This window comes from Bombina bombina, chromosome 4 (genome assembly GCF_027579735.1).
Source record: "Bombina bombina isolate aBomBom1 chromosome 4, aBomBom1.pri, whole genome shotgun sequence".
Classification (NCBI taxonomy): Eukaryota; Metazoa; Chordata; class Amphibia; order Anura; family Bombinatoridae; genus Bombina; species Bombina bombina.
The window spans coordinates 809,153,618-809,168,871 of record NC_069502.1 but is presented as its reverse complement, the minus strand read 5'-3'; the positions used below and the strand labels follow the sequence as shown (position 1 = coordinate 809,168,871).

Sequence of the window (15,254 nt, the reverse complement as noted above, 5' to 3'; positions counted from 1 at the left end):
CTCACCTGTGCCCTGTATCCCTCAGATAAATAACACATGTACACTCACCTGTGCCCTGTATCCCCCAGACACATCACACATGTACACTCACCTGTGCCCTGTATCCCTCAGGCACATCACACACATACACTCACCTGTGCCCTGTATCCCTCAGACATATCACACATGTACACTCACCTGTGCCCTGTATCCCTCAGACACATCACACATGTACACTCACCTGTGCCCTGTATCCTTAATGCACATCACACACGTACACTAACCTCTGCCCTATATCTCTCAGGCACATCACACATGTACACTCACCTGTGCCATGTATCCCTCAGGCACATCACACATGTACACTCACCTGTGCCCTGTATCCCTCAGACACATCACACATGTACACTTACCTGTGCCCTGTATCCCTCAGACACATCACACACGTACACTTACCTGTGCCCTGTATCCCTCAGACACATCACCCACGTACACTCACCTGTGCCCTATATCTCTCAGGCACATCACACATGTACACTCACCTGTGCCCTGTATCCCTCAGACACATCAGACACATACACTCGCCTGTACCCTGTATCCCACAGACACATCACACACGTACACTCACCTGTGCCCTGTATCCCTCAGATAAATAACACATGTACACTCACCTGTGCCCTGTATCCCCCAGACACATCACACACGTACACTCACCTGTGCCATGTATCCCTCAGACACATCACACACGTACACTTACCTGTGCCCTGTATCCCACAGACACATCACACATGTACACTCACCTGTACCCTGTATCCTTTAGAAACATCACACACGTAAGTCACCTGTGCCCTGTATCCCCCAGACACATCACACACGTACACTTACCTGTGCCCTGTATCCATCAGACACGTACACTCACCTGTACCCTGTATCCCACAGACACATCACACACGTACACTCACCTGTGCCCTGTATCCCTCAGATAAATAACACATGTACACTCACCTGTGCCCTGTATCCCTCAGGCACATCACACACGTACACTTACCTGTGCCCTGTATCCATCAGACACGTACACTTACCTGTGCCCTGTATCCCTCAGACACATCACACACGTACACTTACCTGTGCCCTGTATCCCTCAGACACATCACCCACGTACACTCACCTGTGTCCTATATCTCTCAGGCACATCACACACGTACACTCACCTGTGCCCTGTATGCCTCAGGCACATCACACATGTACACTCACCTGTGCCCTATATCCCTCAGACACATCACACATGTACACTTACCTGTGCCCTGTATCCCTCAGACACATCACCCACGTACACTTACCTGTGTCCTATATCTCTCAGGCACATCACACACGTACACTCACCTGTGCCCTGTATGCCTCAGGCACATCACACATGTACACTCACCTGTGCCCTATATCCCTCAGACACATCACACATGTACACTTACCTGTGCCCTGTATCCCTCAGACACATCACCCACGTACACTCACCTGTGTCCTATATCTCTCAGGCACATCACACACGTACACTCACCTGTGCCCTGTATGCCTCAGGCACATCACACATGTACACTCACCTGTGCCCTATATCCCTCAGACACATCACACATGTACACTCACCTGTGCCCTGTATCCCTCAGACACATCACACACGTACACTCACCTGTGTCCTGCATCCCTCAGACACATCACACACGTACACTCACCTGTGCCCTGTATCCCTCAGACACATCACACATGTACACTCACCTGTGCCCTGTATCCCTCAGACACATCACACACGTACACTCACCTGTGCCCTGTATCCCTCAGACACATCACACATGTACACTCACCTGTGCCCTGTATCCCTCAGACACATCACACACGTACACTCACCTGTGCCCTGTATCCCTCAGACACATCACACACGTACACTTACCTGTGCCCTGTATCCCTCAGACACATCACACACGTACACTCACCTGTGCCCTGCATCCCTCAGACACATCACACACGTACACTCACCTGTGCCCTGTATCCCTCAGACACATCACACACGTACACTCACCTGTGTCCTGCATCCCTCAGACACATCACACACGTACACTCACCTGTGCCCTGTATCCCTCAGACACATCACACACGTACACTCACCTGTGCCCTGTATCCCTCAGACACATCACACATGTACACTCACCTGTGCCCTGCATCCCTCAGACACATCACACACGTACACTCACCTGTGCCCTGTATCCCTCAGACACATCACACACGTACACTCACCTGCGCCCTGTATCCCTCAGACATACGTCACACTATTACACCTACCTGTACTTATATTGTCACATATTTCCTGCTTTGCAGCTTCTGGCATATTTGCTAGCCCCTGATCTTCTGCTTGTTCTGTGTTACATAAAATGTTAGCATCTTTTTCACCTGAAAAAAATATCAGTAATAGAAATAAATAAATGATTCTTTACATGGTATCTTTGTAAAAGTTAGTTTAAAACAAAATGTGAAAAACAGTTTAATTTAAGTTAAACCTGAGCCTACATCAGTAGCAGTCACATCTGGAAGAAACATCCCATGAAATGACATCAGCACAACAGTAAATACAACCTGTGTCATACAGTAAAGGGAGTTAGCTGGGAATCAGTTACTTTACTTGCTACAAATACAGCCTCACTGTAACCAATCAGAATTCCCCTATGAGACGTATTACAGGGTTCTGTGAGATTTTGAAAATAAAATGCATTTTCTATTGGTTATTAAATCCAACTATAGCCCAGGTAATGATCTTAACTTGTATTGCCTGTGTGAGAGAGAGTACCACAGTGATATGATAGAGACATCAGATATATAAAGGGATTTGTATAGTTCAAGACAAAAGTATTTTCTATTTATTTAATAAAAGAGTAACAATAATAGAAATAATGCAAGTTATCAAGTTTAACCTTTTCACCACTGAGCCATTTCATACCCTTGTGCTGATGCTGTTTTCAGTCTTTTGCATTCATTGTATTTAGAATTCAGCCCTACATTAGTTATATCACAATCACCACAAATAACAGGTGAGTTTTCATCTATGTGTTTTATTGAGGGGGAATAGGGACTCTAAAAGTGAGACACATCACACATATACTGTACATACTCACCTGTGCTATTCTAGTATTCCAACAGCCCCTGGAAACAGACACAATCCCCCTCACACACACACAGTAAAATCCTGATTATTTTATACAAACATATACAATATTAGAGAGGGGATCGCAGTCTTTCTTACTAAGGGTCAGATTACAAGTGGAGCACAATTTAACGCTCCCGCTTGTTAACTGCGCTAGAAGTAAGTTTTTTGCGTGGGTTGTGCTCATATTAGGAGTTGAAACTAAACTGTTTTAGCTCTTAGCTCGCGCACTAACCCGAAGAGCATAGAAAGGTGAAATCAGGATATTGTGCATGCGATAACCTATTCCTCCATAGAAGTTAATGGAGTAAAAGCGGGGGGTGGGAACCCTACTGGCACACAAACCTGACCCCATATTCTCAAGTGCACTAACATGACACGAAAATATAAAATTTTCACATTCCTATGTTCTTCACATAGAAGAATATGTTCTATTTATTCATCAATACATAATACACGCAATTGTGCACTGGTATTTGAAGTGGAGCACAAAGCAAACTATTGCATGGAAGCTTTGCTCTCAATAGAGCGCACTTCCTTAGGCTCCAATGGGAACCTCGTTCTCATGCGATGAGACACGGCAGAGAATCTAGCGCAGCAAAGGGGGCAAGTCATGCAGTGATGGGCAGCAAAGTGTAAATAATGTGTGTGTGTGTGTGTGTATATATATATATATATATATATATATATATATATATATATATATATATATATATATATATACATACACACACACACACACACATTAACATGTACATATATGTATATAAGCTTACACTGTACATATATACACACACACATACACTGTACATATATATTTGCAGGGAACACACAGTTCCCCGTAGGCCGCAATGTAGAGGCACTTTTCAGTGCCTTTTTTTTCTAACACCCCACAAACCCCAATTTTAATCCATAAAACCTGCTTTGAGCAGTTATTATTTTACAAATTAAAGATGCTCATCAATTTATTTTAAACAACACTTAACCTTATTTGGGGGGCAATTGGGGAAAACTCATAAAATTAACCAGAGATCTGATCTCTGGTTAATTTTATGAGTGCCAATTGCTACCGCAAGCTTGTAATAGCTGGATATTTATCACGCCCATAAACGGGCAGATTTTACCAATTACAGGCACACAATATATTAGCCCTCCACTTGTAATATAGCCCTAAATATGAATATTGCATAAATATGTTTTTACATGTTTTCATCTACTTAACTGCAAAGGGCTCCAATGCACATATATAATATATATACATATACACATACACATCTTTAGACATGTATAAGTATGTATCTTTATGTTGCGCTTATGACTGTATTTTAGACTTAGTAGGTTGACTCGATTTACTTGCGTTCGTTTTGGACGTAGGTGGACCACAAATGAGAGAGCTCTGCGTAAGAGTCCATTTTATCATTTTTAAGGAAGTAATACTCCTCTAATTGTATAAGTTCCGAAACTTTTTTAACCCACATGGCAACTGATGGAGTTTCTCTACTTCTCCAATTTTTGGCTATCAAGACTTTGATTCCGTTAATCATGATTTTAAACAAGTGTATGTATGGTTTATGTTTGAGATTGGAGGGGGGTTTGTGCAGAAGCCATATCAGGGGGTCAAGAGGCAATTGGGTATCCAGTATAATTTCTATCTCGGAGATGATTTTCCTCCACAAGTTTTGAATACTATTGCACCACCACCACATATGGGCAGTGTCACTATTTACATGGCCGCATCGCCAGCATCTATTGCTTTGAGATCTGAAAAGGCGGTGTAGTTTCTTCGGAGTGAGATACCACCTGTGCAAAAGTTTAAAATTGACCTCCAAAATGGAGGATGAGATTGAGGATTTCTTTGTAGCTTGGAATATCAGTTTACTTGTTTGGGGTAGTATAATGACACCTAGATCTCTTTCCCAGCTTTCTATATAAGGGGGAATTTGCCCTGGGGGTGTGTGAGTTAAGATCTTATAGATGATGGACAGTGTATGTCTCAGGGGAGGAGAGCGAGTGCACAGGGATTCAAAGGAGGTTAAAGGTCTGACCATGTTCCCATATTCTGGGTGTGTGGTGATAAAGTGGGCAGTCTGTCTGTAAGTGAACCAGTCAGCGAAACAGTTTAGTCCCTTTTTAACTAATTCATTTTGTGATAGTAAGGATTCATTTTCAGTTAGTGTATATACTGCGAGGTCTCTGTTCGAAGTTGTTGTGGTGGATTGTGTGGTGAAGGGCCTTACCGTGAATTCCCCGTTCTCAATTAGGGATGTCATGGGTGAGGGTATGGAGGAGATGTAGTGCGTTGTGTTAATTGTATGTTCCCAAACCTTAAGGGTCTCCTGTATCATTGGGTTGTCTGTTCTAATTAATTTGAATAGATGTGGGCTGCTCCAACATAACCTTCCCAGGTGCGGCTTATTCATTATTAAGTGTTCTAGTGGTACCCATCTTTTATGGTTGAAATGGATGTTCCAATCCACTAGGCGTTGCAGAAAGATAGCTTGGCGATAAGCTGCTAGGTTTGGAACTCCCAGGCCTCCTTGTGTTTTTGAAGTTTGCATTGTTTGTTTACTAATTCTGGGCGGTCTACGGCGCCAAATGAAGTCGCTGAATGCTTTCTGGAGGGACGGGAGGTATGGTTTGGGAAGGGGTATTGGTAAGGTCTGGAGTAGGTATAAGATACGTGGGAATACATTCATTTTAATCGTGTCGATACGGCCTAACCATGATAGCTTTTTAGATCCCCACGATGAGAGATCGCGTATTATATTGTGTTTAGCAGGTATATAGTTAAGGTGGAAAATATCATCCTGTGAGGAGGACAAATGTACTCCCAAGTATTTCAGTGAGTGAGTGCACCAAGTGAATGGGGAAATCTCTTGTGTAGCTAGTAGTGAGGGGCCTGACATATTTATGTTTAATATTTCTGATTTGGACATGTTTATTGCGAAATTGGACAGGGATTTGAAGGAATTAAATTCGTTTAATAAGTGAGGAATTGAGCGTTCGGGGTCGGTGAGTGTGAATAACATGTCATCGGCAAACAGAGACAGAACATATTTCTGTTCCTTAATTGTGATTCCTGTTATCAGGGGGTTTTGTCTGATCCTGGTTGCCAATGTCTCAATCACACATGCGAATAGGAGTGGGGATAAGGGGCATCCCTGACGTGTTCCATTATTAATTTGGAATGGAGGGGAAAGAGTACCATTTACTAGTATTCTCGCGGTGGGCTGAGAGTATAGGGAGAAGATCCTGGTAAGGATCTTTGTGCCTAGGCCCATATGTGTCAGTGTGGCTCGCATGAAGTCCCAGGCAACACGGTCGAAGGCCTTTTCCGCGTCTGTGGACAAAAGGACAGAGGAGATGTTGTTGTGTTTAGCATGATGTATTAAATTTAAGGCCCTGACCGTGTTGTCCTTCGCCTCCCTTCCTGGCACAAAGCCGACCTGGTCCAAATGGATCAGGTCGGGTAAGATTCCGTTTAACCTATGAGCCAGTATCCGTGCAAAAATTTTTATGTCCGTGTTCAGTAACGATATGGGGCGATAATTATTAGGTAAATCTTGGGGTTTGTTAGGTTTAGGGATTAATGTTATATGGGCTACCAGTGCGGTGCCAGGGAATGATTTATTCTCGTCTATTGATTGGAAGTATTGTACCATATATGGGTTCAGGATCTCTTGAAAAGTGGTGTAATATTTGTGGCTAAAGCCGTCTGGTCCAGGTGCTTTCCCTGTGGGTAGGTGTTTCATAGCTACCTGGAGTTCAGCTAGTGAGATGGGGTTCTCTAATTGTTCTTTTTGTATTTCGTTAATATGTGGTAAGTTAAGTCTGCTAAGATATTCCTCTATTAGTTGTGATCTAGTTAAATTGTGGTTCAAGTTTCTGGGGTTGGCGGGTTGTATATTGTATAACTTTTGGAAAAAGTTTTTGAATGTGTTGGATATGGATTGGGTGGAGAAATGGGAGACATTCTTTTTGTCTTTAATCTGCATAATGTACCTCTGGTATGCCCTCTGTTTGAGGTACCTGGCTAGTAGTCTGCCTGATTTGTTCCAACCCTCATAGTGCTTTTGTTGGGAGTAGAGTGCCTGTCGCTTGTGTGTCTTGTCAAGATGTGAGGCCAGTTTTTGTTTGTGTTCAGTAATTTCTGCGAGTAGATTTTTGTCAGTCGGGTTTTTTTTATGTAAGTTTTCCATCTGCTCTATTTGTGAGACTAGGGAGATCGTGTGCTCTCTTCGTGCTTTATTATGTTGTGCCTTAATGGCCATTAGTTCTCCCCTAATGACACTCTTGTGTGCTTCCCAGAGGGTGTGCATGCTTGTCTCAGGTTGAGTATTATGTTCAAAGTATTCCGTAAGAGTGGTTGTCAGTTTGGTGAGCACATCAGTTTCTGTTAATAAATGTTCATCAAGTCGCCAGACAAAGTCTCTTATAGGTTTAGAGGGCCATGTCATTGTACATAACATAGAGGCATGGTCAGACCATGTGATCGGAGAGATTGTGGCCGAGTTAAATAATGATAGGCCTCCAACATCTGCAAACACATAATCTATTCTCGTATAGATCTCATGCGGGTAAGAATAATATGTGTAGTCTCTAGCCTGAGGGTGTAAGGTTCTCCATACGTCATGTGCTACAATTTTCTCAAGATGTGACTTAATTTTTGAGATTTGTGAAGGTGATGTGGAGGAGTATTGAGATGAGCAGTCTAGGCTGGGGTTAAGTGCTGTATTTAAGTCTCCACACATTATGAGTGTCCCTTTTTGATGGTCTAGAATTAGGTTTTTAATTTTCTTCATGAAGGAGTGTTGTGCTGTGTTAGGGGCATACATTGAAACTAATGTTACAGGTCTCCCGTAGAGAAGACCAGTTAGTAGGAGGTATCTGCCTTCTCTATCTCTAAGAGTTTGTAGTGGTGTAAAGGGTATATTTTTCTTGATAAGGATTCCCACCCCTTGTTTTTTATTGTGGCAGTGTGATGCCCAAAAGCATGTGCCAAATGTGCGTGTGAAGGTGGTAGGTTCTTTTCCTTTACGAAAATGGGTCTCCTGTAAGAAGACAAGGTCTGCTCCCTGCCTATGGAAATCTTTAGAGGCTAGCGTTCTCTTACAGGGTATATTTAGTCCTTTTGCGTTAATTGAGTATATTTTTAAGTTATTACCGGAATGGGGTTGTCTTCTATTATTAGCCATTATCAAGTTTATGGATGTCTGACGTAGGTCGTGAGGTTATTAAAATGTCTATCTGTGATGTTGAGCGTTTGTGAGTCTGGGTGCAGGACGGGCCGGGAGCGCCCCTACGCGGCCTAAACATCAGGTCACGTGATAATGTTTTAGCTTCAAAAAACAAATTTAAAACACAAATATAAAATAACATAAACAGTGGGGTCAAATATTCAGGAAGAACCAACATTAACAGTAGTTGGATAAAGGGGGGTATCATTTCTCATCAATCACTAGGTTCCTCTAAAAGAACAATAGGGTATTTATACACTTTTAGCATGATTCTAAATTCTCTTATCGTTATTCACTATAGGGATTATAGCTATGGATATACATGTCAGTTATAGAAAGAGAGCTAGAAATATGGATACATTCAGAGTACATCACTCAGTAAAAGGGGATAACTGAAATGTCAAACATGAGAGAGGTCAGGATCATATATAAAATAATTAAACATTTTAACCATGGTAATATCAACTTCAAATCAACATCGTTAAGCCATCTCATCTTCATCTCCAAACCTCTTGGGTATTGCTTCATGTTCAGTGTCTGATCACAGTCATCTTGGGTGTAATAGGTTAGTTTTAAGCCTGCTTCTCTAAACAACATCGGTCTTATATTTGTGTGATGCAGACACCGAGCAGGAGAGGGTAAGGGGGGAGGAGAATAGCTAGGTCTAACCAGAAAATAATAACTTTAACGGTTCTATTTCCACCCCAAATCCACTTTTGGCATGATTCTAAATTCTCTTATCGTTATTCACTATAGGGTTTATAGCTATGGATATACATGTCAGTTTTAGAAAGAGAGCTAGAAATATGGATACATTCAGAGTACATCACTCAGTAAAAGGGGATAACTGAAATGTCCAACATGAGAGAGGTCAGGATCATATATAAAATAATTAAACATTTTAACCATGGTAATATCAACTTCAAATCAACAACGTTAAGCCATCTCATCTTCGTCCCCAAACCTCTTGGGTATTGCTTCATGTTCAGTGTCTGATCACAGTCACCTTGGGTGTAATAGGTTAGTTTTAAGCCTGCCTTTCTAAACACCATCGGTCTTATATTTGTGTGATGCAGACACCGAGCAGGAGAGGGTAAGGGGGGAGGAGAATAGCTAGGTCTAACCAGAAAATAATAACTTTAACGGTTCTATTTCACCCCAAAACAGATCAGTTCCAAATAGGTCCCAGGGTACATTTCCCTTTAGGTCAGTTAGCTTTTTAGCAGAATACTTATCAGTTCCTGGGAAACAAGGTCCATTTCGGTCCGAGCTTGATATTCTTCAGGGTGTCAGGATACTTATTGCATCAAATGCTTGCATGAGACTAGGGTGCAGTGGTGTCTATCTTTTTCTTTTTGTTAGCTTGATACCATTGTGATCGTTGTGGCTTGGGGTTCGACTGGTCACTTGAAGAAGGTGCATCCAGATCTTTAATAAGTGGTTGTGGAAAGGAGATATTTAAGCCCTTTGAGAAAGCATCTAGGTCATCAGGTTCTTTGTAGATGTGAATCTTGCCTTCTTGTTGTACTATAAGGCTGAAGGGATATCCCCATCTGTACTTCATTCGCCTCTCTTGCAGGACTTGGGTAATGAATCTTATTCCCTTTCTTCTTTCAATTGTTGAGGGGCTAATGTCCTGAAAGATTTGTATACTGTAGGCCTGGAATTTAATTTCTCTTTGTAGCCTGACCTGCTTCCATATTGCCTCCTTGTCTAAGTAAGTGGTGAATTTAATGATTATGTCTCTTGGTGGATTGGGGGGTTTTGGTATGGGTCTCAACGCTCTATGTGCGCGTTCCATAGAGGCTTCAGAGAGCTTGAGGGAAGGGACAATGTACTCAAAAAGTTGTAGCAAGTATGAGACAAGGTTATCCTGTGTCACTTCCTCTGGGACCCCTCTTATCCTCAGATTGCTCCTACGGCTCCTGTTATCCAAGTCTTCAATTTTGAGTTGAAGTGCTTGCATTGTGATGTCTTGTCTCACCATTTGATGATTGGCGTCGGAAACCATAGTGTTTAAGGTGTCTTGACCCTCCTCTAGGGTCTCTATCCTTGCCCCCAGTTCGTTGATGTTCTTTTTTAGGGAGGACATTTCTGTTTTGATGAATGATTTTAGGTCTGCCAGGTCAGACTTAGAGGGCAGTTGTGAAATAGTTTTCTGTATCAGACTAAGTTGTTGCGACTGTGGTATGGATTCTTGCTCCTGTAATAAATGTGAGTCCGTTGGTGGTAAATCTTTAGTACTGTCAAGAGCGTCAATCTCTTGTTTGTGAAAGAAGGAGGACATGGTGGCAGTAGCTGTTGTGGATGATTTCTTGTCCGCTTTGGGTTTCTGTCTTGCTGCCATTGATATAACAGAGTTATCCCTTAGCCAGTAGCTAGCTTTCGGTTACTGGTGTTTGTAAAGAGAGGTTCCCCTAATGTTATGTAGCACCAGTTCATTAAATAGGTAGGGTGCTATCTCTGATGGCGGCTGCGATCTGTCTAAGGAGAGCGGTTTAATTCTGTAGGCCTCAGTCTCTGGTTTGGTATAGTTAGATAGCTACCTTAAGGCCGGTCTCAGACTTCCACTGCAGTCCTATGTTAATGTTTGGGTCGTTCTGCCTTGTGTATGTGTTCAGTGGATTGGGCTGTAGTCTGAGGTGTATCTGCGTGTTACCTTGTTTGTCCGGTGGGGTCGCGCCACGTGGGAGCTGTAATGGCGTGCGGCTGTGTGTGGCGTTTCGTTCGACCATCTGAGAACCGGGTCCGGCAATCACTGCTGCGGTCTATCAGCGTGGGTCACCAGCTCCCCGCTGCTGAACCGAAGTTGAACCCAGGGCACAAGCGTGTCCCTTGCAGTGCGGAGCTTCCAGCCGAGTGAGTATAGGTGCGGTAGTGCGTTGTTTAAATTCAGCGGGTCTTCTGCTGATAAGCGCCTGGTCCGATCACCGGACAGTTAGGTTTATGGGACAAGAGTCTCTAGATGTTTTTTTAGGTTGTTGCTGCCCTTCAAATCACCATAATGGAACCTGTGTGTGAGAATATGTTACGGAGCAAAGTTAAAGTGCGGCCATGTTCCTGCACGGCTACGCTCCGCCCCCGTATGTATCTTTATGTTAAAGCCCTTTGCCTGTGTTTTTTCTAACAACTGAGACCTTGTCGTCGATTTAACAAGGGGCGAATGGCCCCTGTTCCCCTTGTTTCAGCTCGCTGCTCCTTAACTGTATCGCCATCTCTGAGCAGGGGACAAAAATCAACCAGATCCTATACGATCGGGTAGATTGACACCCCCTGCTAGAGGCCGATTGGCTGCGAATCTGCAGGGGGCGGCATTGCACAAGCAGTTCACTAGAACTGCTTTTGCAATGATCAATGCAGACAGCATATGCTGTCCGCATTCAGCAATGTCTGGCAGAGTATCATGTCCGCCAGACATTGGTAAATCGGCTCCCTCATATCTTTTGAGCCCTTATAAGTTTTTTGTGCAATATTTTTTTAAATTGTTTTTATTAGATGATGTTATGAGCGTTGTCACTGATACCAGACCACCAAGGCTACCCCCTACCCCCCTACTATATGGCTCACTCAGTTTTACATAAATTTTTGCCCGTTCATGGCCTAAGGGGATCTCCCAGGCTCTTGCTATATGTTGGTTGTGCTATGTGTATCTGGTCAGGAAAGAGCTGATATCTGACCGGAAAAACCCTTCTAGGCTAGTCGGGCTACTGGAACTGCCGACTGGCCGCACCACACAGCGTCGGTTACCCCTCTAACCACTCGCCAGCTGGCCGGGCTCCTGGAACTCCTGGTCGGCCGCATTGAGCCGGACACCCGCTAACTTTACCCCCGGTCGCTCCAGCGGCCCTTTGTCCCAGAGCTCTGCTCTTTTGGGGATTGGTAGCCCCTAGGGAGGACAAGAGGTGGGGGAATTACCAGAGGAGAGCTACTTTGGAAACTGGGGTTTTGGACACCCCTGCCCCCTATATTTAACGGTCTGTAACTCCGGTCCCCAGAAACGAATCACACCTGTGGCATCTGGGGGACCGTGGGTTTTCAAATGACACCCTGGTAGTGCCGCCGCTCCCCCGGGAACACCCCGAAAACACCTCTTCTGTGTACTGGGACTCTGTGAGACTGTGGCTGCTATGGCTGACACCAGCCTGTCTAGAGGGGCGGGAATTGCGGGAGATTTGGGAGTGAGATAAGACCCTGTGTTTGTGTATAAAAGGAGTGTGTGTTTCCTAATAAAATCAGTTCTTGTTTTCACCTGAATGCTAGTCTGTCTAGTTAATTTGGGTGGGGATTGCTATAATCACTTTCCTCGCTACATAGCGGCTTGTTCCCGGTTCTAGGTGTCAGAAGGAACCGTTTGGCAGAGCTACCTAGTCGGGGTAGACAGAGTCCGCCACTTTCTCTGCTACATAGCGACCTGTTGTCAGGGAGAGGAAGGACCCTCTGGCAGAGCTACCCAGTTGGGGGAACCAGAGTCTGCCACAGGGTGGAAGCCTGAATACTGGTGTTGTCGGGTATCAGGCAGGGCTACTGGCTGTAATCACTTGGCGGCTACACAGCTGCAGTCGGCAGGGAGGAAGCAGGACCCTTTGGACGGAGCTACCCAGTCGGGGTATCCGTCACAAGCGAAAATGTATTTTGTAATTTATTTATTTGTTTTGTGACTTTTTTGTTTCCCAAAACAGTTAACCAGGGCTCTGATGACGCAGTAATCATTCTAGCGTACTTTCAACTTGTAATACGAGCAGATGCCAGCAAATAGCCGAGATAAAATTCCTTATCGCTCATGTATAAATGTTAACGTGCCCCTCGTAATCTGGCCCTAAATGTATCTAAAATAAATGTTTCACCCACGGGCTGCATCCCTGCATTTGCACGTGCGTCTTCACAGCTCATTAAAATATGCAATTCATCTGCGTACACTATTGCACATTTTCATAGTCATTGCTGCTGCCACTTCTCAACTGGGTATTTATCACTAATAATAATTAGTTGGTTCTGTCTTTAATGCTGTAATTTCCCTTTAAATTTTTCCATGTAAAAATAAATATTACAAACATGTTTTTCTGCTGCTCTTTCACATGTGTTATAGAAGGTTCAAGTACAATGCCCCTTTAACTCAAAATATACAGACAGGACATACAGATGAGCAGATCATATAGTGCTATGTGATTTATTTTATGCTCCTAAATACTCCTAATACTGATGTATCTGCAGCTGATCAGATGACAATAGTAATGATTACACTTTGGCAGATATAAATGACAGCAGCTGTATAGGGCTTGGGTGTCATGTGATCAGGATAACTAAACACAAGGCAGTATCAGGCTATATTGTGACACTCAGTGTGTGAGTGAGGTGACACCCTGACTGGTGATATAATGTACAGCACTTACAGACAATAAGCTATAAAATCAGGCAATACCCCATAAACAAAAGACACGTCACACACGTGCACTTACCTTCACTGTCACACACGTGCACTTACCTTCAGTGTCACACACGTGCACTTACCTTCAGTGTCACACACGTGCACTTACCTTCAGTGTCACACACGTGCACTTACCTGCAGTGTCACACACGTGCACTTACCTGCAGTGTCACACACGTGCACTTACCTGCAGTGTCACACACGTGCACTTACCTTCATTGTCACGGTCACACAATTCCTGCATTGGAGCTTCCAGCTGACACGTTACACTCAGATCTTCTGTTTTAACATCTACGTCAGTATTAATGTCACCTGTCAGAACATTTATTGCAGACAATATTTCATTTCACCCCAAAGGCAACTAATGTTTAACACAGTAATGGGTAATTGCCATACACTTAAAGGGATAGTCTACTTGAAAGTTGTTATTGTTTAAAACAATAGACAATGGGGCATATTTATCAAGCTCCGTATGGAGCTTGATGCCCCGTGTTTCTGGCGAGCCTGCAGGCTCGCCAGAAACAGCAGTTATGAAGCAGCGGTCACAAAGACCACTGCTCCATAACCTGTCCGCCTGCTCTGAGCAGGCGGACAGACATCGCCGGAAATCAACCCGATCGAGTACGATCGGGTTGATTAACACCCCCCTTTCGGCGACCCATTGGCCGCGAGTCTGCAGGGGGCAGTGTCGCACCAGCAGCTCTTGTGAGCTGCTCGTGCAATGCTGAATACGGCGAGCGTATTGCTCGCCTTATTCAGCGAGGTCTGGCGGACCTGATCCGCGCTGTCGGATCAGGTCCGCCAGACTTTCATAAATAGGGGCCAATGCCTTTATTACCCATAACAAACACAATTATATTAATACACTTTTTACCTCTGTGATCACCTTGTATCTAAGTCTATGTAGATGGCCCCCCTTATCTCAATTTATTTCACAATCTTGCATTTCAACCAATTAGTGCTGTTCCTGCAGAATTATTATCATTCTACACGGGAGTGAGCACAATGTTATCCATATGATACACATGAACTAGCACTGTATGGCTGTAAAAAGCTAATAAAAGGCACCAAGATAAGAGGGGCTTAGAAACAGGTAAACTGAGGTTATAAAGTATATTAATATAACAATGTTATCCATATGACTCACATGAACTAGCACTGTATGGCTGTAAAAGGCTAATAAAAGGCACTGAGATAAGAGGTGGCCAGCAGGGGCTTAGAAACAGGTAAACTGAGGTTATAAAGTATATTAATATAACAATGTTGGTTATGCAAAGCTGGGGAATGGGTAGTAAAGTCGTTATCTATCTTTTTGAACAAAAATAAAAAGAAAGTAGATTGTCCCTTTAATATTTGGTGCATATTGAGGTTGATCAATAACATCAAAAAACAGAATTTATGTTTACCTGATAAATTACTTTCTCCA

General features: G+C 43.5%; 1 protein-coding gene across 1 annotated transcript in view; it reads right to left on the bottom strand.

Moving 5' to 3' along the window:
• Positions 1 to 14,137, bottom strand: part of LOC128657068 (oocyte zinc finger protein XlCOF6.1-like) — a 104,713-nt gene extending 90,576 nt beyond the window's left edge. The window contains exons 1-2 of the mRNA XM_053711296.1: positions 14,042 to 14,137; positions 2,311 to 2,418 (exon numbers count right to left, since the gene is read on the bottom strand). Coding sequence (XP_053567271.1) covers positions 2,311 to 2,418; positions 14,042 to 14,072 — 139 coding nt within the window. The 5' untranslated portion in view covers positions 14,073 to 14,137. The remainder of the gene's footprint in view (positions 1 to 2,310; positions 2,419 to 14,041) is intronic.
• Positions 14,138 to 15,254: the final 1,117 nt, after the last annotated feature.